Source organism: Schistocerca piceifrons, chromosome 6 (genome assembly GCF_021461385.2).
Source record: "Schistocerca piceifrons isolate TAMUIC-IGC-003096 chromosome 6, iqSchPice1.1, whole genome shotgun sequence".
NCBI lineage: Eukaryota > Metazoa > Arthropoda > Insecta > Orthoptera > Acrididae > Schistocerca > Schistocerca piceifrons.
Genome location: NC_060143.1, coordinates 19,006,342 through 19,029,611, shown reverse-complemented (window position 1 = coordinate 19,029,611; position 23,270 = coordinate 19,006,342). Strand labels below are relative to the sequence as shown.

The following is a 23,270-nucleotide window of genomic DNA, read 5'->3' as shown; positions in this document are numbered from 1 at the left end:
TATTACAAATTTACTCTTTCTGACGGACACACGTCCAGATCTTCCGCTCTCAAAATTCTGTCATCTCCCTCCCCACATCCACCACTGCTGGCGGCTCACCTCCAACTGCGCAACGCTACGCGCTGCTCACATCCAACTGCCCAGCACTACAATAGCAAATATTCCAACAATGCAATCCAGCCACGGACTGCACACAGCACAGCCAGGGATTTGCATACAGAGCGCTACTTGGCGTAACTAACGTAAAAACCTAAACAGCCTACTTACAAGTTCAGATGACGTTTTCAGGGATTTTAAAGGCCTGTTCGTTTTTATAAAATGAGAATTTTATTTAGTCTGGCTTTACAATTTAGTTGGATGGGTGACCATCCGGTCTGCCGAGCGCTGTTGGGAAGTGGGATTCACTCAGCCCTTGTGAGGTACACTGAGGAGCTACTTGATAGAGAAGTAGCGGCTCCAAAAAAAAAATGTTCAAATGTGTGTGAAATCTTATGGGACTTAACTGCTAAGGTCATCAGTCTCTAAGCTTACACACTACTTAACCTAAATTATCCTAAGGACAAACACACACACCCATGCCCGAGGGAGGACTCGAACCTCCGCCGGGACCAGCCGCAAAGTCCATGACTGTAGCGCCCTAGACCGCGCGGCTAATCCCACGCGGCTGTAGCGGCTCCGGTTTCAGTAAACCGACATACGGCCGAGAGAGCGGTGTGCTGATCACGTTGTTGTTGTTGTGGTCTTCAGTCCTGAGACTGGTTTGATGCAGCTCTCCATGCTACTCTATCCTGTGCAAGCTTCTTCATCTCCCAATACGTACTGCAGCCTACATCCTTCTGAATCTGTTTAGTGTATTCATATCTTTGTCTCCCTCTACGATTTTTACCCTGCACGCTGCCCTCCAATACTAAATTGGTGATCCCTCGATGACCCAGAACATGTCCTACCAACCGATCCCATCTTCTAGTCAAGCTGTGCCCCAATCCTATTCAATACCTTCTCATTAGCTATGCGATCTACGCATCAAATCTTCAGCATTCTTCTGCAGCACCACATTTCAAAAGCTTCTATTCTCTTCTTGTCCAAACTATTATCGTAGATGTTTCACTTTCATACATGGCTACACTCCATAGAAATACTTTCAGAAACGAGTTCCTGACCGCATGCCCCTCCATATCCGCACCCAGTAACGCCTGTGGGCTGAGGATGACACGGCGGCCGGTCGGTACCGTTGGGCTCTCATGGCCTGTTCGGACGGAATTCAGCTTTTTTTTTTTTTGCAATTTAGTAACAGAATGGTAAAAATATTATTTTTAATGAAATTGCTTAAAAATGAATGTGCACCTTATAGTCCTTAAAATACGGCAAGTACAGAGTGAGCAGGAAGGACCTCTGCCGGAGTCGAAGTGCCCGCCAGCGGCCGCTTCGCCTCTTCGGCCGCAGTGCGTCGCAGCGAGACCGATGGGCGATTTCGGTGCGACGTGGCGCGATGTGACGGGGGGCACAGAGCGGGACATCGGGGCCACGCATGGCATACCCACACGCGTAGGCCGCGCACACACACACACACACACACGCACACACAGAGGCGCGGAAACGGCGCGTGGGCTTCCGAGAGCGGAGAGGGGCAGGGTGAAACGCCATCCCGCCCGGCGGTTGCGTCGCCGGCGCTCGGCGCTCGGCGTTCACCTTGTTTAAAACAGGTCAATTTGCTAATTGCGGGCCCAGGGGGCGGCCGAGTTGACCCGCGGCGGGCCGGGTCGCGGCTCGTACGTGTGCGGGGCGCGGGACCGCCGCCGGGCGCCCAGGAATCACGGCACTTGACCCCGCCCTGGCGCCGCGCCGCGGCCGCGGGTCGGGGCGTGCGGCCCACTCGCTGCCGTCTGGCCTCACCGGGAGGGCATACATTCCACGTCCGTCACCAGCTGAAGGCGGTAATGCGCCTCCGAGGAGACAGTGCGCGAGTTAACAAATTGTAACTACCACCTGAAGTGCTGCGAAATTATAGTACTGGCCATTAAAATTGCTACACCACGAAGATGACGTGCTACAGGCGCGAAATTTAACCGACAGGAAGAAGATGCTGTGATATGAAAATGATTAGCTTTTCAGAGCATTCACAGGTTGGCGCCGGTGGCGACACCTACAACGTGCTGACACGAGGAAAGTTTCCAATTGATTTCTCATACACAAACAGCACTTGAGCGGCGTTGCCTGGTGAAACGTTGTTGCGATGCCTCGTGTAAGGAGGAGAAATGCGTACCATCACGTTTCCGACTTTGATAAAGGTCGGATTGTAGCCTATCGCTATTGCGGTTTATCGTATCGCGATATTGCTGCTCGCGTTGGTCGAGATCCAACGACTGTTAGCAGAATATGGAATCGGCGGGTTCAGGAGGGTAATACGGAACGCCGTGCTGGATCCCAACGGCCTCGTATCACTAGCAGTCGAGGTGACAGGCATCTTATCCGCATGGTTGTAACAGATCGTGCAGCCATGTCTCGATCACTGAGTCAACAGATGGGGACGTTTGCAAGACAACAACCATCTGCACGAACAGTTCGACGACGTTTGCAGCAGCATGGACTATCAGCTCGGAGACCACGGCTGCGGTTACCCTTGACGCTGCATCACAGACAGGAGCACCTGCGATGGTGTACTCAACGACGAATCTGGGTGCACGAATGGCAAATCGTCACTTTTCCGGATGAATCCAGCTTCTCTTTACAGCACCATGATGGTCGCATCCGTGTTTGGCGACATCGCAGTTAACGCACATTGGAAGTGTGTATTCGTCGTCGCCATACTGCCCATCACCCGGCGTGATAGTATGGGGTGTCATTGGTTACACGTCTCGGTCACCTCTTGTTCGCATTGACGGCACTTTGAACAGTGGACGTTGTATTTCAGATGTGATACGACCCGTGGTTCAACCTTTCATTCGATCCCGGCGAAACCCTACATTTCAGCAGGATAATGCACGACCGCATGTTGCAGGTCCTGTACGGGCCTTTCTGTATACAGAAAATGTTCGACTGCTGCCCTCGCCAGCACATTCTCCTAATCTCTCACCAATTGAAAACGTCTGGTCAATGGTGGCCGAGCATCTGGCTCGTCATAATACGCCAGACACTATTCTTGATGAACTGTGGCATTGTGTTGAAGCTGCATAGGCAGTTGTACCTGTAGACGCCATCTAAGCTCTGTTAGACTCAATGCCCAGTCGTATCAAGGCCGTTATTACGGACAGAGGTGGTTGTTCTGGGTACTGATTCCTCAGGATCTATCCACCTAAACTGCGTGAAAATGTAATCACATGTCAGTTTTAGTATAATATAATTGCCCAATGAATACCCGTTTATCATCTGCATTTCTTCTTCGTGTAGCAATTTTAATGCCCAGTAGTGTACTATCGACACTCGTTGACTAATCTCTGTTCCAATGCAGGTACGAGAACGGTTTAATACTATAGAATGAAAAAAACAAGTTTGCTGTTACCAGTAGCTGTTTATTTATCTCCACTACTTGTTTCAAAGGTTTAAACATCCGTCATCAGGTGGATTTACATTTATTAGTATGACATGTGTGTGTATTGTGTTACGATTTTCAGAGGAATTTCTGGCACTGTCTAGTACAGAAATAAAACACTGTTTCAGAAGATGTTTTACGTTTTTTTTTTTTTGACAAAAAACTAAACATATCTAACGGTAAAAATATAATATGTAAAATAGAATACCTCCAGTTGTCACAGGATCCTTTAACTGTCTTAACACATCACTTGTATACGTCATATTTTTTATACAAAGATGGCGTCTCGAAATTAATAGGTGCAAGGATCATACAGCAAAATAGAAACATAATCACAAAGTACAAAGAATGTACATTGTAACAACATTATTACGGAAAAAGTTTTAAAGGATTTTGGAGATTTCTTTTGAGGCATTGAATATATGCGTTGGATTTTATATGCCACCTGATATATTGATTCCAACGCATGTATTCAACACCTCAAAAGAATGATCTCCAAAATCCTTGAAAACTTTTTTCCGTAATAATGTTGTCATAATGTTTGTCGTTTCCTATATGATCCTTGCACCTAATAGTTCCGAGACGCATCTTCGTATGACAGTATAGAAGTGATATGTTACAACAACGAAAGGGTCCTGTTACCACTGCAGGTATTCTATTTTGCTTTTTATATTTTTACTTTTATTCACATGTTCAGTTTTTTGTGAAAAAAGACGTGAAAAACATGTTGTGAAACAATGTGTTGTTTCTCCATTAGATAGTGCCATATGTTCCTCCAAAAATTGTAACACAGCACACACATATGTCATACTAACAAATGTAAATCCACCTAGTGACGGATGTTTAAACCTCTGAAACACGTAGTGGACATAAATAAACAGCGACTGGTAAAGTAAAATTGTCGTTTCATTAGATGTCAGTAACATTCACAGTAAAGCTTAACCTAAAATGTTCGCATTTAAAGATTTAATAATATGTGTTACGTTTTACAGTAGTTTATTCTGTTACTACGAAAATTGTATTATTTTCTTTTTCATGTGACGGCTGAGCACGAGAGAGTGACGTCAATTCCAATGTGCGAATCCAGTTCTCGGCTTTCTGCCTCGATGTCATGTGTAACGTCGTAAGTTTACGAACCGAAGGCTGTTTCTGCCTCCATGGAAGGATGTAGGCGACCTGTTATTAAATGTCTCAGTAACGGGCGTAAACTATGCTGTTTATTCCGAGTATGTCGCGATTTCCGGAAGTGCGGTTTGGCAGCCACAGCTTCAGTTACTGCGACACAAACGAGCGCAGTCACATTTACAATCCTGGGTCTCACATGGCCGTTTTTATCGAATGGAGCACGATGACTTTTAGAATTTATACTTTGGTATCGCTCTGTCTGCTTCACACGTGTCGCTCAATCCGAGTTGTCGTTTTCATGTTTCGTTATGTTTAGCTGTATCTTGTTCCTGTCTCTGTTACATTTCCAATACTTGAGTATTACTTTTTTTCTGAGCTTCTTACGATATACACTCTACAACAAAAGAAGCGACGCACCACGAAGGAATCGTCCTAATGGGACGGAGATCAGCAGATGTTATTTACATGAATAGACAAACAAATGAATAAAATTTCATAAAAATTGGATAATTAATTCAAGAGAAAGAGCTTCACAGACTGGACAAGTCAACAACCCGTTTAGCCACCTTTGGCCCTTACGCAAGCAGTTATTCGTCTTGGCGTTGATTAACAGAGTTGTTGGTTGTCCCCCTGAGGGATATTGTGTCAAATTCTGTCCAACTGGCGCGTTAGATAGTCAAAATTCCGAGATGGTTGGAGGGTTCTACCCAAAATGCTCCAAAAGTTCTCAGTTGGGGAGAGATCCGGCAAACTTGCTGGCCAAAGTAGAGTTTGGCAAGCACGGAGACAGGCAGTAGAAACCATAGCTTTGTGCTGTCGGATATTATCTTGCTGAAATGTACGTCCAGAATGGTTTGTCATGAAGGACAACAAAAAACGGGTCGTAGAATATCGACGACGTACCGCTGTGCTGTAAGGGTGCAGCGGATGACAACCAAAGGGGTCCTGCTATGAAAAGAAATGACACCCCGCACTGTCTCTCCTGGTTTCCTGCCCTTATGGCGAGCGACAGTCATGTCGGTATCGCACCGCTATAAGGGTCATTCCAAGGCACGTCTTCTGCCTGGGTTGTCATTAACTGCAGTAGAAACTTCTTCAGTGATAAGTAGCGCTTCGAATTGAACCGTGATGACAAGTGAAGTGTCTGGTGAGGCCACGACCGGCGGTGGACTATCAACCTCGTCGGCCGCCAGCCTGCCAGACAACCAGGAGCGATGGTCTGGGGTGCCATTTCTTGTCACAGCAGAACCCCTTTGGTTGTCATCCGCGGCACCTTAACAGCGTAGCGGTACGTCGTCGATATTCTACGACCAGTTTTGTTGTCCTTCATGGCACGCCACTTCGGCTTACATTTCGGCAAGATAACGCCCGCTCGCACACGACGAGAGTTCTGCTGCTTGTCTTCACGCTTGCCGTACCCTGTCTTGGCCAGCGAGGCCGCCAGCTTTCTCCCCAACCCAAATAAGAAAGTTTGGAGCATTACGGACTGCGCCCTCCAACCAGTTCGGGAGTTTTACGATCTAACGCGTCAGCTGGACAGAAAATGTCACGATATCCCTCGAGAGGACATCCTACAACCCATTGTCAAGCATAATAACTTGCTCCATAAGTGGCAGAGGTGGACCAACGCTTTATTGGCTTTCTCGGTTTCTGAATCTCCTTCTCTTGGATAAATCATCCAATTATTATAAAAATTTTAATCGTTTGTTTCCCTGAACATGTAAATCATATCTACCTTTTTTCGTACCATTCGGATAATTCCTTCCTTGGTTCGTCTTTTTGTTGTCTTAGAGTATGTGTGTTATGTCTTACGGCGTGCTGTATTATTTCCCTTTTTGTGTAATTGGTCAGTTCTAGTGTAGAATTTCAGTTCTCGGCTTTGAGCCACGATGTCACGTATGACGTCATGAGTGTATTATGCGATGGATTCTTATACGCATAGAGATATAATAAAGGGAGGTGGCGCTGTGGACTTTCGCTGTATGTCGCTTTGAAGCCGGTGTCCCCATGTTAGATGCTGCAAAACATTGGCTGGCTACTGCTTACGGTTGCCGCCTGTGTGTATCTGTTCTCGTGAGTATGGAACGGTTGTTTCAAAAAGAAAATGTTACAGTGCTTTCGTGAACAACACAACATCAGGATGGTATTTTCAGAAGATTTTGGTGTTAAATACATATCTGATCGAATAATTTCGCCTCAATAAGGTAGTTGCATTTTTTTATACTTTCCAAATAACCAAGAAGGGAAGTATGTGATGTGAAAAAGCTGCTTTCGTAATCCAGAGTTTTCCTTAATACGGATGGACTAAACTAATGTTCGGTCTATGTCCTCTTCTCGAAAATGCTGAGCACATGTTTTGATATGTTTGTACGGCTTCCCATTTTTCTTCTCCACAAAGTTCATCCAGGTAGCTTGTGGAATTGGGTTGATAGGAAATCTCAAGTCAAATGACAGAAATAAAACCGCCACAGAATATAAAACCGCGCAACCAAAATTTACGTTGTGTAGAAATATCGCCTGAACGAGTCAACTTAAGAATGAAATGTGATTCCTTTGCACTTTAAACTATGATCAGCATGATTAGTGCACCTGAAGCAGGCATTTCTCGATCAAACCACTTTTATCGAAAGCTAACGTTTGGGGGCAATTAATATGGTGGACGTCGGCTTCAGGTTTGTGACATCGTGACTATTTCACTATCATAGCTACCTGCTTGCATCACCGCGGAAGGATGTAGCCGGCCTGTTATCAACTGTCATCTGTGGTTGCCTTATTGGAGTGCGTAAACTATGTTGTTTATTCCGATATGTCGTGTGGTGTGGTCTTCTTGGGCAAGAATTTAAGAGCACTGCTTAAACTGCTACAAATGAAACTAGTACCAATCGTATTTATAATCTTGGTTCTCACAATTTTTGGCTCTTTTTTTTGCGAATATAGCTTGATTTCTTTCAGGAATTACTTTCTTGTAGCGCTCTGTCAGCTTGAGCTGCATACCTCAATTCAAGTTGTTTGTTCTATATCTCGCTATTTCTGTGATTATTATATATATCTTGTTCATGTCTGTATTGCTTTCTCTATTTTGTAGTATAACTAGTATTCCGAGTTGAAACCTCCCCTTAGAAAAATTTATGAATGATTGTGCTGGTAAAGCCCTTACGTTATTTGATTTTCTAATAGCTGAGCAAAACTGAACGTGCACAGACATTTCTCTCTTTACTTATTCAGATCGTCAATAAACTGACACACAATATTTTTAGCGCAACGCAATCCGACTTTCAATAATCCCTACAAAAGAATGGCCCTGACTAACAATAACCTATACCTTTCATGAATCACTTACCTCACAAAAATCTTCGTTAATCGAACTACTGCAATACAGCGAGCGCCAATACTGCCAGCTAATTAAAAGATTCTAACTACTGAAGTCACTAACTACTGATAGACATAGTTAGCAAATGAAAGATGTTGATAGAGAACGAACAATGTAGTTACCTTAATAGTGTTCAAAAGTCATAATATATATATCAGTTCATGACATCCAGTCTTACAAATTTACTGTCTCTGATGGACACACGTCCAGATCATCCGCTCTCAAAACTCCGTCATGTCTCTCCCCACATCAACCACTGCTGGCGGCTCACCTCCAACTGCGCAACGCTACGCGCTGTTAACAGCCAACTGCTGAACACTACAATAGCGAATATTACAACAATGCCAACCAGCCACAGACTGCACACAACACAGTCAGTGATTTTCATACAGAGCGCTACGTGGCGTTACCAACATAAAAACCTAAACAGCCTACTTACAGTGTATCTAATTTTCCCGCGATTTTGCCGTTAGTTTCTGGTTTCTTATTAATAATTCCAGCGATTCTATAATTCGTGATCACATTTCGTCATACAGATATGTTTACCACTATTGATCTCCATTTTTAAATCGTGTGCGTTGCAGCTATAGGTTTCGTATGACGTTACTGGTCAAAGCTGACAGGTGGAATGGTACGCTAGAACTTGTGACGATTTTGAAAACGGGCCGCGCTGCCGTATAGCTAGTCGCTAGTCGCCACACAACGAAGGTCGATTCTCATCAAAATTAACGTTCTCGCACAGTTCACGTTTGCTCTCCATGTAAACTATTTGTTGAAATTTTTCTCTGGTTACTACCTATTAAGGTATGAATGTTGGCTGAGAGTGTCGGGAAATGCGTTAAAGATCGCAACAACTTTCTTATAACCGAATAAATGTTTGAGTTTTGAACGTGAGTATGTGCTATCTATTGACGCCACTATTTACACACGGTTGAAGAGTAATATTCATATTTATTAGTACGACGAATGGGGAATGTTTCAAGAAAGATATATTTTAATTTCACACTATCGGAAGAAAATGAAGGTAACGACAGACCATTTAAAATGAAGTGAGACTACTGAAAATGTTCGAGGTTAATCTATGTACGAAAGGAGTGGACTAATAAATTTGAATATTATATTGAAGCTATGTGCTGCACAGAATCGATTCATACATTTGGGTTATTTAACGAAAGTAGTAGGGCAACCTGGCGGATCCAAGATGCCGGGCGATAGATATCGCAATGGCGTCATGGCGGAAAGTTCAAATTTTGATGGGAGAAAGATCAATTGGGCTACCTCCACTAATCTAAACCCCTTCCTTCACCTCCCCACATCCCTCCCCCAGAAAATGGCGGGATGTTCAAATTTTGGCGGCAAAAAGGTCACTTGGGCTACCTCCACTAACATAAGTCATCCGACCGCCACCTCTTCCTTGGAATTGGCGGGAAAGCGACTCAGCCTGTGCTGGAAAGAATGGACATGAGTCTTTATTTTGCACGCAGTGTTTATTTAAACAATTTAAGACAGTAGCTCCATCTGTTGTGCTCACCATGACGTCCAGAGTTCAACTGACCTAGTACACAGTACTGCCATCAGAGGTCGCTATAATCCCATGGCGGTCTGGGGGAAAATGGCGGGAAACGGACTCATCCTTTTCTGGGCTGCTGGATAGGAAGGCCTGTACTTTATTTACTTTGGAACAGTTTATTTAGTGACGGATTTCACATTGTTTATTTATTACACTGATAAAAAAAACACTCACTCTGAGGTGCTTGGGGCCACATTACATAGCCTGCAGACCTGCAAACTACTCGTAAATCACCGAAATAATGCAGTTCACTGATGTACAGACACGAAAACAACTCGTAAATTGTCAAAATAATGAGTGTAAAACGTTCTGCAGACCCGCTCTCTAATTATAAACTGTCGAAATAATGCATGCAACTTAATTAGGGACAATTTCAAGTAGTTTGTTTATTACACTGATAGAAAACACTCACTCCAGCATGTTTGGGGTTACAGTAAATAGTCTACAGGCTTGCGAACTACTCGTAAGTCACCGAAATAATGCAAAACACTGATGTGTAGAGACGCAAACAACTCGTAAATTGTGCAAATAATGCACAACACTTAAACAGCCGAAAATAAAGCAGTGCACAAACACTCATTACACGTAATAAACGCTTTTGCACTAGCGTCAACTGTGACATATCAGGAAACTGCTCTCACCCACCCCCTTGTAGAAAACAAGGTGGCGTGCTCACTCCGGTCCCTTATTCCCATATGCAAGATGCCTCTGGGCCACGTGCACATGTTTACCGTTGCTGGCACGATACCTCTCTACCTGCAGTCCAGTGAAGACTTAGTTGCTGAGTGACTCACTATCATAGGCGCATATAAAAGGTTGTCAGTGTTCTACTGACGTCACAAGTCTATGTAAATAACAGCCAAATCTTTCTATTTGAACGCGCTATAGAAATCTGTTCCAATGCTTCCCAGAATAGCACAGGGTGCATTGTTCCTAGCGATCCTCATGGGTCATGCGAGATGCATCCAACCGCGCACGTGTCTCCAGCGGTGCTGACGCACCACCGCTATATGTTCACATAGTGACTCAATATCGCAGGTGCAGCTAAAAGGTCCTCAATGTTATACTGATGCCACATGGGTATGTAAATAAGAGCAAAGCCTACCTCTCGGAAATTGTGAAGTGCCACAGAAATAGTTAACGGTCACTTTTGTAGGAGCTTTTGTGATGTCTCTGCATGGAATTTTTTTTCCTATAAGAACCTGTTTATGAAAGTAGCTCAGAATTACGTGGCACCACATTCATCACATGTTACCCTTCCTGGATATCGTTAACTCCTGCTTTCAGTAAACATTTCGGAAACGTGTAGAGGCTCCTATGTCCCAACATAAAGGATGCCTTGCGAGTGAATGGAGCATGTTAATCGGCTCTTACTGCATTTACCCGCCAAATTACTGATGCTGTCGGTGTGGAAGCACTGTCCGCCTTTTTCTTTCTGCAGACGAGACTTTCAGTGGCAAAACTATTTTGTACAGGTCGCCATATCGCACTGACAGTTAAACTCTGCAGAAGTAGCCTACAGATCGTCAAATACACAAACACTCTTGCTCAATTACACTGCTCTGCCACTGAGTAAGGAAGCTTGATTATTCCAGTGTGAAACCGATCTCCACGTACCATATCGATGTAGTAAACACACAATTCGTATTCTGCGCCATACAAAATCGCCTCTTTTGTATCATGCATATAGCTATGGACCGCCAGACACTAATACATAAAACGCGAAGACAAACAGCATAAGCACATGTACCACATATATTCCTCACAGCAGTAGATATTTCCCGTGAGGTTAGGTGGTTATCCACAGCAGTTGACTGTCAAAAGTCATCCACTCCCGAAGTGTGACCAAAGTCACTCTCTGAACTGTTGTACAAAGTCGGGCTCATTTCCCTTTGGCACAAAGGCATTACTGTTTCTGGCCCTGACCCGCATCTGCATGCTTGCTTGCTTTCTACTCCCATCTCCAGACTCTGGGATTATAAGAACACATGGATTTCCACATGGTTTGCCATATATCATTCCATCTACACGACACTTCTCAATATCAGGCACACAGCAATATCGCTCGCATAGCTGTATCGCTCGCACAGTATAATTCCTAAGATATAGAGTCGAAATTATTTCTCTAGAAACTCGAAACTTTAGCGACATGAAGCATGCTGTAAACCACTGGGTAACTAGAAACTTATCCTGTCTGCAAAGACCTTTACTTGAAAACTCGAAAAAAATAGTGGAAACTGATATTTCCACTCGTGAATATTGATGTCGGTGATGTAACAGATTCTAAATCATTCTTATAATTTACAAAGCCAACTAAGGTGTTTCTAGGTGTGTCTAGAGAACCAGCAGACGTGTCTTCCACCTGTCTTTCACCTGCTACATGCATTCACCACAATCGATGTCCCCTCAACTAAATAAAGGCGCGAAAAGTGCAGAAGCAGTCAACCAGACAATTTACATGGGGGGGGGGGGGGGGGAAATAATGGTCCAGCGCAAATACACGTCCATACCGAATCTCCTCAAATTTCCACGCGATCACAAAGGCTATGCAACACATACTAAGTATTAGTTCACTATTCGGCTGCCTAGATGACGACACAGATAAGTCACCTACATTCGTGCATCCCAACAGGCCTATCCATTCGGCCAGCTCCTGACGTTAGTGGGAAATGTGAATCATTCCTGTCATAAGCCACCACTGGTGCACCATGCACCCTTACACAGAATCGTCCTAGGAAACCGGCCACATGCGTATTTGATTGCTATACTTACAATTAAATGTTATGATTGTGGTCTCAATTGAATGACATTCGACAATGAGCGATGTATCGAAAATACACCCTACTGACTGCTGTGCCTCTGGAAATAGACATATCTGTACCATTCTTATGACTTGACGTAGTTTTCCCTTTGCTATCACAGTATTCCATGTCAAATCCATACCGTCCTTACAACTGGACATAGTCATTTCCTTTGCACATGTCGGAACACAAACTCATACTTTCCAAACCTGATGGGTGGACATGTCTCATAAGTTTTTCCTGTGAGTGGTACCACTGTGTCTTAGAAAAAGATGCCTAATCACCTTACAAGACGCCAGATGTTAAAAACAAGATCATATTAGTATCACAATCGGTCCTGGTTCTACAGGTGCATACAAGTATCCATTTAAAATCTATACTGTCTTTATAAATCGAGATACAATATTACCTCTGAATGAAGTGGTTTTTCTGGACAAATACCACAACACTGGATGTAGACAGTGATCGCTGGAGGGTATATTATCAGACCAACAGTGCGGTTGCACGTCGCCGATTAGTCAACCTTGTAATAAAAAATTACCGAATTTAGAAAGTGGTTTGGCTAAGGAATGTGGTATGAAACGTATTTGCTACTCCCTCATGCCGCCACTAGATATTTCTCCAGGATTTCTAATGCTTTCTGTCTCGATGCCATGTCAGAGGTTCGGTGATATATCTATTGAGTTATAGATGATGGTAGATTGAGAAGGATCACAAGCAGTAGATGGTGTGCTGATTGAGGTTGTAAGAAATGTACACGAGGTTTTCAGATCTCTAGTGCTACGTTTTCTGTAGAAATGTTGTCTATGAATTTGGAATCAAGTCTTTCCAGTCAACCACATACCTGAATTGTATCCGATGGAGAAGTCCTTCAATGATTACAGCCACTAGTGAATCATATTTATGTCACTCTCGTAACTCGAAACGAGTCACCTTTTTCGAACCTATCAGCTACAGTAAAATTTTAGATAGTCCCTATGCCTCTTGCAACTACCACCATTTCTGCAGCTTCCTGCATGTTATCACTCCAATTTAAGTCGGAACTGAGCAGAAGTTGGAGAGAACTGTATCTACCACCTGTAGAAACAGGGTGACCTGAATTAGTGCGACAGGACCGTGTTTCGACCATTTGGTGGAATTGGGAACAAGTTGTCGTAGCTCCACCAACAGTGTGCGATGTGTAATCGCAGAGCCAAACGAAGCCTGCTCCTACAACATGAGGTAGTATAAAAGACAGTACGAGAACTGGGAGAAGGACGAGGACTTTGCTACTGCATTGTGGTGTGTCCCCACACTACATGCAGGCACTGCCGTCCGAAGCAGATCCATGTCCCTTAGGGCCCATTCACGTTTATCTCCCCAACATGCTATAATCGTTATTCTGTACCATCCAACAGAGAAAAATTGTGAACTATAAAAGCACCTCTAACTTCATCTGATAGAGAACTCCGTAAGATTTTTACTGCATCTCTCTCCTCGCATATATCGAAAACAGATACCGTCAGCCAGCCGGGGTGGCCGAGCGGTTCTAGGCGCTACAGTCTGGAACAGCGTAACCTCTACGGTCGCAGGTTCGAATCCTGCCTCGGGCATGGATGTGTGTGACGTCCTTAGGTTGGTTAGGTTTAGGTAGTTCTAAGTTCTGGGGGACTGATGACCTCAGAAATAAAGTCCCATAGCGCTCAGAGCCATTTTAACCATTTGAACAAAAACCATCCACATGCTGGCATCGAGCACATATGACGATTCTATTAAGTATACAGGTAATGACTCAGTGCACAGTCCAGTGTAAAGTTGCATTGCCTGTGCTGTAGGAGGATGACTATATCCCACAAACTATATTATAAGTCACAATAGACCCACCTATGACCCTGTGTCGTTGTTTGAAACTTTGTTTTTTTCTGATGTAATACGCTTTGTACACTGCCATACATTTTGTTTTTTCTGCCACCGCTTCGAGGTCTTTGTCAGGTTCTAAACTGACATTAACACGTTCTGATCCATTGCTTCTCACGGAAAACTATACGTCACACGGTGTAAATCATGTTGTTGTTGCTGCTACCATAACACACCTCACACACTGGAGGATTTTGAATAAAAGACAGTTACAGCATAAGGAAACTGGAAGAGTTTGGTAGCGTTGTGAGCGTTTCCAAACTGCTGTCCGAAGATGATTGATGACCTCTACATTTAAACTTATCTGCCACAGTGACGGAATAGCTGATGGCTCTGCATTCTGTTTCGACTGATTCCTCATATTGCAGTCATGAAAGCGATCACTGTATCAGTGGTGGCCATCCCCATCTCAAACAAGCGATGTGACATACGTCCTTCTTGCAGGTTTCTCTACGATAAACTATGGTAACAAACTGTAAAATGAAAAAAACTACTTCCTTAAAATATTGACTCTGTGTGATACGCTGAAATTATACTATGCTTGCATCAGTCCTACATACAATGATCATTAGTAATGGAAAATACCTCTTACAAGGATACAGATAAATGCATAGCAGCAGTGTCTGACATGTGAAATTACACATCTTGCCACCACTAACTCTGTAAACAACACATCTGTCAAGCAGATGTATACAATGGGATTGCAGTGTCTCACAAACATCTATCGCTAACAGAATCATCTTAGTTATGAAACTGAAGTCTCGATTTTATATCCAAGATGTGGGAATGGAATGGAGTACATCGCATATATCTTCGTTCGTTTAGAAGAATATGTCAAAACAGGAGGATCACATTCCATCATGCATCAGACAGAAGTCCTCTGATGACCGAGAGGTTTGCTGTTAACGATCGCAAGTAGACAATGCTGATGCATCCTGACAGAACAGAGGAAAATGGTCAAAAGAGTCAAAAGATCTGCAGCAACATCTCCCTTCCTCTCATGAATGCGCCATAAGTTTGCCATTTAATCATACCTCATTACAGCTCCATCTCAATCGATCACTCCGTCCACTCTGTTATCCTTTAACGCACATGCATGTAAGTTTAGAGGCGGATGGTTCTCTGTTCTCCTGAAAAGCGTCAAATACAGTAGTCAATTCGTGTGTATCATTGTTACCACAATAAACATATAGTAGAATGCTGCCTTGATGGAAAAAGAGTGAGTGCTTCACTGGTTCCCTTCGCTTCCGTGTAGACATTTACTCGAATTCCTCTTGCTGTCGCATACTTGTTCCCACTGGTGGACCCATCTTCGAACACAGAACACGTCTTCGGTCATAATGTGTGGTTGGTCCACCTGCAAACCCTATCCCAGATGTGACGTTTGGTGGATCCACCTCTGAACAGCGGTCTGGAAATATAGTCTGCAGCAGATCCACACTCGAATGCTGACTTGGATGTGGTATATCGTGGATCTGCATCCCAACTTCGCTCCATACATTGTGTGTGTTGGATCCACCTTCAAATCCTATTCAGGATGTGGGATATTATTGATCTGCATCCCGACATCGCTCTGGATATAATGCATAGCGGATCCACACTCAAACGCTAACTCAGGTCTACCAAAGGTCCTGGGAGCCATCTGTGACACATGCACACACACAGACATACAAAAACAGAGAAAACACACTGTAAGTATGGAGTTCTGTAATACGGGGGGAGGGGGGGGGGCAGCAGTTCTCTGATACATCGCCGTTGGCGATAGTTTGAAAGCGTTTAATATGCGCAATGAGTATTTGTGCACTGCATTATTTTCAGGTGTTTAAGCATTGTGAGCATGTTTGCATAGCGTTACACATGCATTATCTTCGATAATTTACGAGTTGTTTTCGTGTCTGTTACATTATTTTGTGAAGAGGTTTGCAGGCTGTGCAATGCATCATTTCTACAGTTGACGATTAGCAAGTGTGCTTGCAGAGCCTCTTAACACATTATTTTGAAAACTTACACACACATCAGTGTACTGCATTATTTCGGTGATTTACGAGTAGTTCGCAGATCTATAGATTATTTACTGTGACCCCAAGCGCGCCGGACTGAGTGTTTTGTATCAGTGTAATAAATAAACTACTTGAAATTGTCCATAATTAAATTGCATGCATTATTTCGACAGTTTATAATTAGTGAGCGCATCTGCAGAGCGTTTTACACGCATTATTTTGACAATTTACGAGTTTGCGCGTCTGTACATCAGTGAACTGCATTATTTCGGTGATTTACGATTAGTTTGCAGGTGTGTAGGCTATGTAATGTAACCCCAAGCACATCAGAGTGAGTGTTTTGTTTCAGTGTAATAAATAAACAACATGAAATCCATCCCTAAATACATTGTTCCAAAATAAATAAAGTGCAGTCCATCCTATCCAGCAGACCATAACAGGCTGAGTCCTTTTCCCGCCATTTTCTCCCAGACCGCCATGGGATGATACCTTCCTCTGGTGGCAGTACTGTGTACTACGTCAGATGGACTTCTGACCTCATGGTGAACACATTGGATCGAGCTACTGCCTCAGATGGTTTAAATAAACACTGCATGCAAAATAAGAACTTATGCCTATCCTTTCCAGCACAGGCTGTGTCGTTTTCCTGCCAATTCCAAGGAAGAGGGGGCGATTGGATGGCTTAGGTTAGTCCATGTAGTCCAAGTCACCTTTCTTCCGCCAAAATTTGAACATCCCTCAATTTTCTGGGGGAGGAGAGTGGGGAGGGGAGGGGTTAGGTTAGTCAAAGTAGCTCAATTGACCTACCTTCCCCCCAAAATTTGGGCCTCCCACCATGACGTCATTGCGACATTGCCATATCTATCGCCATCATGTTGGCAACAATGCAAAATGGTGTTACATGCAGGCTGCTCTACTACTCTTGAAGGGTTAACAGAAAAATACCTACAGTCTAAAATAATGTCAATATCTCAGTACAGCCGCCTATTACAGTGAAGAGCAAGCAACACCAAAAAAACAAAGTCACATCTCAAAATGAAACTTGCTGGTGGTGCTAGTCTTTTTACATTTTTCACAACAGCGAATGAGTTGATGGAGGCCTTGACTGGAGAAATGCCCCACCTCGAAAATCCCTTATTAGGGATCATTCTCAAATGCAAATAAATGAACTTGATGAAACTTCACAAATGTCTAGAGGGGGTAAAATAATGCAACAAGTATTTTTTTATTTGTGCCTAATTTCACTTTTAAGGGATAAAACACATCCTAAAATGTTTATTGGTACATTAGGTTTAGAGGTAAGACTTTGGAAACGGTGACATGTAAAAAAATTGTTTTTCAAATAAAAGTTGATATGTAATTAATCTTCTTGCAAGTTTGTAATCAGTCTTTGTAATAACTTGAAATTTTGCAGAATACCACACCACCATTAATTAATTTTGAAAGCTGAAAACTTCTGTTCATTTAATTAAAGAAATTTTCAAGCCACATATATTCATGTGTAATAAAACTGATTTTTGAAATACCATTTTGAAAAATAAGCTGTATAAAAACATGCTGTATAAAAATATGCTGTTGGAGTATTGTCAGAAAACCTTATTAAAATTTCGGACTATTCATTACTATTTTAACTGTTTATTCTACATGTGCTTATTTTATGTTTTAAATTGTTATTTTACATATTACTTTCATGATTTTGTTTAGTTTACCATTTCACATCTGTACTTTTTAATAAATTAAAATAATAAGTAGTTCATTATCATGATACAGAATTAGCATAATAATGATAAATTGTAAAGAAATGTTTAAAATAACTTTTTTTACACCATGCAGATAAAATAAACTGATTTTTTTCACATAATACACGATGGAGAATACAAAAAAAAATTCAGCAAGGTTAACAATTGTTGTGGGTGACTATCTAAATATCCTTATTTGTATCAAGTGTATTTTAGTACATTGATAAGCCTTAGCAAAAGGATCTTATTACATACTAGTGACTGCAGTTTGGTTGTATTGTTTCTCAAGTGGAGACTGACATCAAAGTCATTCAACGGAAGTATATTTGGAAATCTTCTCACAAAGTTCTTGCAACAGAGATGCTCCATGGCTGTACCTGTACTGACAGAGTTTCTTTAAGTTGTAGTAAAAATTATCATTTTTCAAAACTAATGGGTAGAGGTACGATATTTTACAAAATTTCAAATTATTACAGACGTTGGTTACACAGCTTTTGAGAACGTTAGTTATGCATCAACTTTTATTTGAACAATATTTATTATATATCATCATCTAGAAGATATTTACTCTAAATCTAATATGACAAATTACTTTTTGTGTGTTTTACTCCTTAAGAGTGAAACAGGGCAAATGAAAAAATTAGGTTTTACATTATTTTTCCCCTTCTACATACCCGCCTAGTTTCATCAAGATAGTTTATTTAAATTTGGCAATGCTCCTTTGTTAGTCGGCATCCTGGAAATGGCTGCGACACAGTGGTTTCTTCATCCGTGGAGAGAGGAAGAGGTCGCTCAGTGCCAAGTCAGCAGAATATGAGAAATCAGGCCAAGTTTGATATCTTGAATAAGCAGCATGTCTAATTTCGTCCTGTGCAACATGAGCTGCAGTGCTGACAGCCAACCATGACGTGTCGTCTTGACAGACTCTGGCAACCTCGTCAGAGTTTGTACTATGCCCCTGTGACGCTTTCCCACTTACGAGCATAGTATGTTAGCATCACACTACAAAAGTCCCGAAACACATTCACCGTCACTATGCCCGACCATGAGTAGCTGTCTTTTTATTTCCCACAATTTCCTGTGCTACTCTCTCCTGGGGTCACACCAATGCACACAACACTCGATTATTAGTGAACTATAATACCATTGTTAGTTCTGTAACGAGACAACGATTTAAAAATGTGAATATATGCCTGTGGCTGACTGACTATCAAAGTAACACTCTATTCTGCGCTAACATGCTTGGATACTGCTCTCATTGATAATCAAGTGATGGACTATAAACTGTGTTTGTCACTAATCACCACTTGAAATGCTAACACTAAGCATTCTATACTTTTGCCAAAACAATTCACTAATAGACAAACATTTTCGCCAAATCTGTAAGTGGGCAGTCTCACTTCTGCTCTAGTCCATTATATGTAACTCAATTACAAATATGCGTACACACATCACATAAAACGGGTTCAAACATAAAATCGCAGTAATAGTTACACAGCTGTTTAGATCGACAAGCTACTTCTCTGTTTTGATTGAATGGTTGTGCTTCACTGTAACAAGAGTCGATTTTCATGTACAAGATTTTCTTGTGTAAGAATATTTAAACTGGTATGGATATATTGAACCAACTGAACAGTCTGTACGTAGAAGTTATGATCAGACAAAAACTGTACCATGAAATGACTAAATATCTCTAACTTTATTATTATTATTATTATTATTATTCTAAAATAACTTGATTCGATCACAATGTCCTCTACTGTTATCTATCTTTACATTAAATCTGCTATTTCTAGTGTAAACATTCAATGACATGTTAAAAAATGGCTGTCACCAAGGATGGATCACTGTGGTTTGTTCCTGTCTCACCTGTGGATGAAGCTGCTGGCACTCGCCGGCAGTCATGTAGTTTCGATGTGCTGAGAAGATGCAAAGATTGCAATGAGTCATCTCGAGAATGTCCCAAATCACCTGTAAAATGTTAACTGGTCGAAAGTACTGATTCGGCACACTGTCTTACTGATAAGTCTAAAAACTCTTCGGAAAAGATATCTAAATGGAACTGACTGACGAATGGATGACGATTGTAGTGAGTTATTGGTAGTAGTGTGGCGTCTATTTATTTCACGCGTTCACTTCACTAATATGGTGGGCTCTGGTCCTCACAGTAGATGATCTGACAATAGTTACTCAGTTCACAGCGTTCTTTCTCAGCACAAAACGTAATAAACATTCCATTTCAACAAAACACTCTACAACTTCGATGCAGTTCAATGACACTCTTTCTCTAACAGGAGAAAACGTCATCTCGTTTGGACATAGTTTCCGATAATACAGCAAGTACCTTTTTCGATGAAAACTGCCTGCAATCCCCTTCTTTCCGACTTCTTGTAAAGCTTGAAATGCTGTCTTCTATGCCGATTCTTTCACTAAATCTTCGTTCTTGAGTCTTGACTCCTGCAATCCTCTCTCCTTGTCTCTTATTTTTCATTGACAATCTCAAAATCACTGTCTCTTTTTAAAATCTAGTAATTCATTGCAGCAATGCTGCTATGAAAATCTGCTGGCAAATTCTTCATTCTCCTAGTCTGTACGTTCTAAAATTGCTTCCACTGTCTCTGTACTGTAATCGTCTTCTCTGCCCCTGGTAAATTATCACTGTTTTCCACTGTTAAATCGACACTCCTTTTCTGTGCATCTTTACACTTCAACATCTCAGCTTTAACTGTTCGTTTACATATGTCACTGCTCCCTTAGCAAAACTTACACCGATTTCTTTACATCTGAGTTGATACATACGTAAACACATACAAAAACTAATCAGAAAGGTACAAGGTACATTGAACCAAGATTACGTACAACGTATATTATTACAATACATGGTGTTTATTAGCAGTGGAGGAAAACTCCACTATAATGATACTCCAGCTTTTTTTTTTTTTTTAAGGACAGCCTCTTACAACCTCACTCTTACAAAAGACAACACTCGGAACACACAATTTTGACGCCGATGCCCAAGGAAAAGTGAACATCGTTACAAGGGAGTCGCAGTACTGGAGTAATACGCCAGTGATGCTGCAGTAGACTTACTTGCCACGAGTAGTCCCTCGTGCATTACGGGCTTGGAGCAGTCGCCGATCCACGGGAGGAGAAGAAGACGGTCATGGTGCTAATAACCCTCATCCTGAAAATAAAACAGTTACTGTGTCTATATTTCCAATAACTTAAATTTGCAAATTACTCCAGTAGCACTCGGAGAAGACATTAGCAAGAAGTCTAAAAGTCTCGAAAAGGGTACTTGTTTCTAGAAATTAAAAGATATGTTTAACACAGGACCTGCCTGAAGACCTGCCCAAGTGTATAGGTTTTTCGGCCTGAGTGCATGCAGAGAACATTCTAGTCAGGGGAAGTCGCTCATCCAAAGGTTTCACTGTATCTGATGTCAACAACCGACACGGTCTGTTAGTTCACAGGTGCAAGGGGAAAGAAAACCAAAGGAAGTTAAATTACGCAAGACCGAATGCAGGTGAAAACTACTGAAACTAACAGAATTCCCATATTTTAATAGCTCGCACATGCGTAGAATGCAGACCAAAGTTCACAGTTGTAGATGGCTAGATTGTTTTCCGAAACTAGTCGTCACTCTGTGTAAAGAAGATTTCACTTGGGATCTTAACTTCATGGGTTTTCATTGCTTAACGCAAAACAAAATTACAACAGATAGCTTTTCTCTTGGTTGACAATGTCAGCAAACTTGAGAAAGTTGAGAGTTTGTGGTTATTGTAATTTTTTTTTGCATTATACCTGCACTTGTCAAACGGTCAGATAATTCCTTTTCAAATGCTGGATTTCTTTGAACTCGAGTTTCTTGAAAGGTATTACGAAATGATGATATCATCACTGATGTAAACAAATTACACTACTGACCATTAAAATTGCTACACCACGAAGATGACGTAACACAGACACGAAATTTAACCGACAGGAAGAAGATGCGATGATATGCAAATGATTAGCTTTTCAAAGCATTCACACAAGGTTGGTGCCTGTAGCGACACCTACAACGTGCTGACATGAGCAAAGTTTCCAACTGATTTCTCATACACAAATAGCAGTTGACCGGCGTTGCCTGGTGAAACGCTGTCGTGATGCCTCGTATAAGGAGGAGAAATGCCTACCATCACGTTTCCGACTTTGAAAAAGGTCGGAGTGTAGCCTATCGCGATTGCGGTTTATCGTATGGCGACATTGCTTCTCGCGTTGGTCGAGATCCAATGACTGTTAGCAGAATATGGAATCGGTGGGTTCAGGAGGATAATACGGAACGCCGTGTTGGATCCCAACGCCCTCGTATCACTAGCAGTCGAGATGACAGGTATCTTATCCGCATGGCTGTAACGGATCGTGTAGGCACGTCTCGATCCCTGAGTCAACAGATGGGGACGTTTGCAAGACAAAAACCGTCTGTAAGAACAGTTCGACGACGTTTGCAGCAGCACGGACTATCAGCTCGGAGACCGTGGCTGCGGTTACCCTTGACGCAGCATCACAGACAGGAGAGCCTGCGATGGTGTACTCAACGACGAACCTGGATGCACGAATGACAAAACGTCATTTTTTCGGACGAATCCAGGTTATGTTTACAGCATCATGATGGTCGCATCCGTGTTTGGCGACATCGCGGTGAACGCACATTGGAAGCGTGTATTCGTCATCGCCATACTGGCGTATCTCCCGGCGTGATGGTATGTGGTGCCATTGGTTACACGTCTCGGTCACCTCCTATTCGCACTGACGGCACTTTAAACAGTGGACGCTACATTTCAGATGTGTTACGACTCGTGGCTCTATCCTTCATTCGATCCCTGCGAAACCCTACATTTAAGCAGGACAATGCACGACTGCATGTTGCAGGTCCTGTATGGGCCTTTCTGGAAACAGAAAATGTTCGACTACTGTCCTGGCCAGCACATTCTCCTAATCTCTCACCAATTGAAAACGTCTTGTGAATGGTGGCCGAGCAACTGGCTCTTTACAATAAGCCAATCACTACTCTTGATGAACTGTGGTACGTGCTGAAGCTGCGTGGGCAGCTGTACCTGTACACGCCATCTAAGCTCTGATTGACTCAATGCCCATGCGTATCAAGGCCGTTATTACGGCCAGAGGTGGTTGTTCTGGGTACTGATTTCTCAGGATCTATGCACCCAAATTGCGTGAAAATGTAATCACATGTCAGT

The 23,270-nt window shown here is 42.5% G+C and overlaps 1 protein-coding gene across 1 annotated transcript in view; it reads left to right on the top strand.

The window, feature by feature from the left end:
• Positions 1-23,270, top strand: part of LOC124802820 (translation initiation factor IF-2-like) — a 183,507-nt gene that overhangs the window by 85,709 nt on the left and 74,528 nt on the right. Inside the window, exon 2 of the mRNA XM_047263825.1 lies at positions 1,729-1,934. Coding sequence (XP_047119781.1) covers positions 1,729-1,934 — 206 coding nt within the window. The remainder of the gene's footprint in view (positions 1-1,728; positions 1,935-23,270) is intronic.